This window comes from Trichechus manatus, unplaced genomic scaffold (genome assembly GCF_000243295.1).
Source record: "Trichechus manatus latirostris isolate Lorelei unplaced genomic scaffold, TriManLat1.0 scaffold00009, whole genome shotgun sequence".
In the NCBI taxonomy this organism is placed as follows: Eukaryota; Metazoa; Chordata; class Mammalia; order Sirenia; family Trichechidae; genus Trichechus; species Trichechus manatus.
The window spans coordinates 16,506,900-16,508,639 of NW_004443945.1; the positions used below are offsets into that span (position 1 = coordinate 16,506,900).

General features: G+C 37.2%; 1 protein-coding gene across 1 annotated transcript in view; it reads right to left on the bottom strand.

The window, feature by feature from the left end:
- Positions 1-1,740, bottom strand: part of GRHL2 (grainyhead like transcription factor 2) — a 111,793-nt gene that overhangs the window by 89,542 nt on the left and 20,511 nt on the right. The window contains exon 5 of the mRNA XM_012559693.2: positions 275-431. Coding sequence (XP_012415147.1) covers positions 275-431 — 157 coding nt within the window. The remainder of the gene's footprint in view (positions 1-274; positions 432-1,740) is intronic.

Consider the following 1,740-nt stretch of genomic DNA (forward strand, 5'->3'; position numbering starts at 1 on the left):
AAAATTAAGATCAGTTGATGAAAAACAACGAGGTAACACATAGGCAATAAATGAAGCAAAAAAAAAAAAAAAAAAAATTCCTGGGATACAGTCAGAAAGCATGTTCCAAACATGTCCCCTCCCTGGGGTTTATTGGTTACTGATTAAAATGATAAACAACAAGCCAATAAGTTCACTTGCTCCAACCCTCTGACATTTGTTCTAGAATCTTTTATTTTGGAATTTTCTTCTGTACCGTTCCACAAAGGCTGTGAGGTAGGAATGGGGCCCGTACCCTGACTTTGCTGATTGGGTGTCTGAAGCATTTGTTGTCTCCAGTCTCGCTGAGTGTTATGGCATAGAATTGTCCTTTGTTGAGGTAGGTCATGGGGCCCTCCCCCTGCTTCTGACGGAGAGATTTGGTGGCTTCCAGGGTGTACTGAAATGTGCCACTGTGAAAAGAAAACAAACAGTGGTCAGATGCACTTGCTTGGATGTTCTTGCCTTCCTAATCAATTCCACCTCAACAGTATTTTATATAAATATTAACCAATAGTCATACTCTATTTTAGAAACAAAACACAGCATGTGGCAAAAGAGATGAAAGTGGAACGAGTCATTTCTAGTACAATGTATACAATGTTTCTTATAGTGACCCATAAACCAGATGGTTTAGAGGGGGAGAAAGTCCTTGATGCTCCTGGCCACTGTGCAAGGCTGGGCCAGGAGAACCTCAGTGAGCTACTAGCTGGCAACTGGGCAATGCCCGAAGCACAAGAATTGATAACATTTGCCATTTTTATCCTAGCAACAAACCAACTGGGTGAAATGCTTTTGTTCAATCCACGTATATACCTAACCTCCTTTTTGTCTAATCAAGATGTTACAAATAGTTACATCCCACTTTAAAATATTTCCAAATGTGAAAATTCAAAAATCAAGACATCCATTACTGAGAACCTAGTTCCATAACAAAGAGTGTTTGGGGTTTTTTTGTTTGTTTGTTTTGAAGCCTGCAAAAAGACTCACGACAGGGTTACTCTAAGTCAGGGGTTTGCAAAGGACCCAAGGGCCAAATCTGGCCTGCTATCAGTTTTTGTAAGTAAAGTTTTATTGGAAGACAGCTATGCTAATTTGTTTACACATTTCCTATTGGTATTGTCTCTGGCTGCTTTTGTACTCTAATTGCAAAGTTGTGGCAGAGTCCGTATGACCCACAGTACATATTTACTACCTAGCCCATTGCAAAAGAAGTTTATGGACCCCTCCTCTAACTAGTTTCCCTAACACATTTAAAACATGATTTAAATTACACAACAAAAACACTGATTTTCCTAACTTTGAAGAATATACCAATTGTTTAAAATAAGCAATCCTTTTTTTAACATTTTCATTCAAAAATATTTATATCTGCTACACTGCAGGATGTTACACAGTGATGGCCCATTAACAAATGCTTTGTGTATTTCCTGAATCATCAGAAACTCTTTATTGGGACCATCTATTTTTTAGCTCCTTAATTTCATATTCTTTGAAAGCTGGATGTAACGGTGACTCTCAGAGTTTGCCTCTTAAAATGGCCTACTTGTGGGATTATAAACTACTCTTGCTTTTTTTGTTAAATATTTCCATGATGTTTGATTTTTTTTAACTTCTCTAATGAGAAAAAAAAAAATGTTGAAGGGCAAAATAACGCTCCTCTTAGATGATAAAAATCTTAGGCTTAAACTTATAAACTAAGCAAATTCCAGAATATGCTTC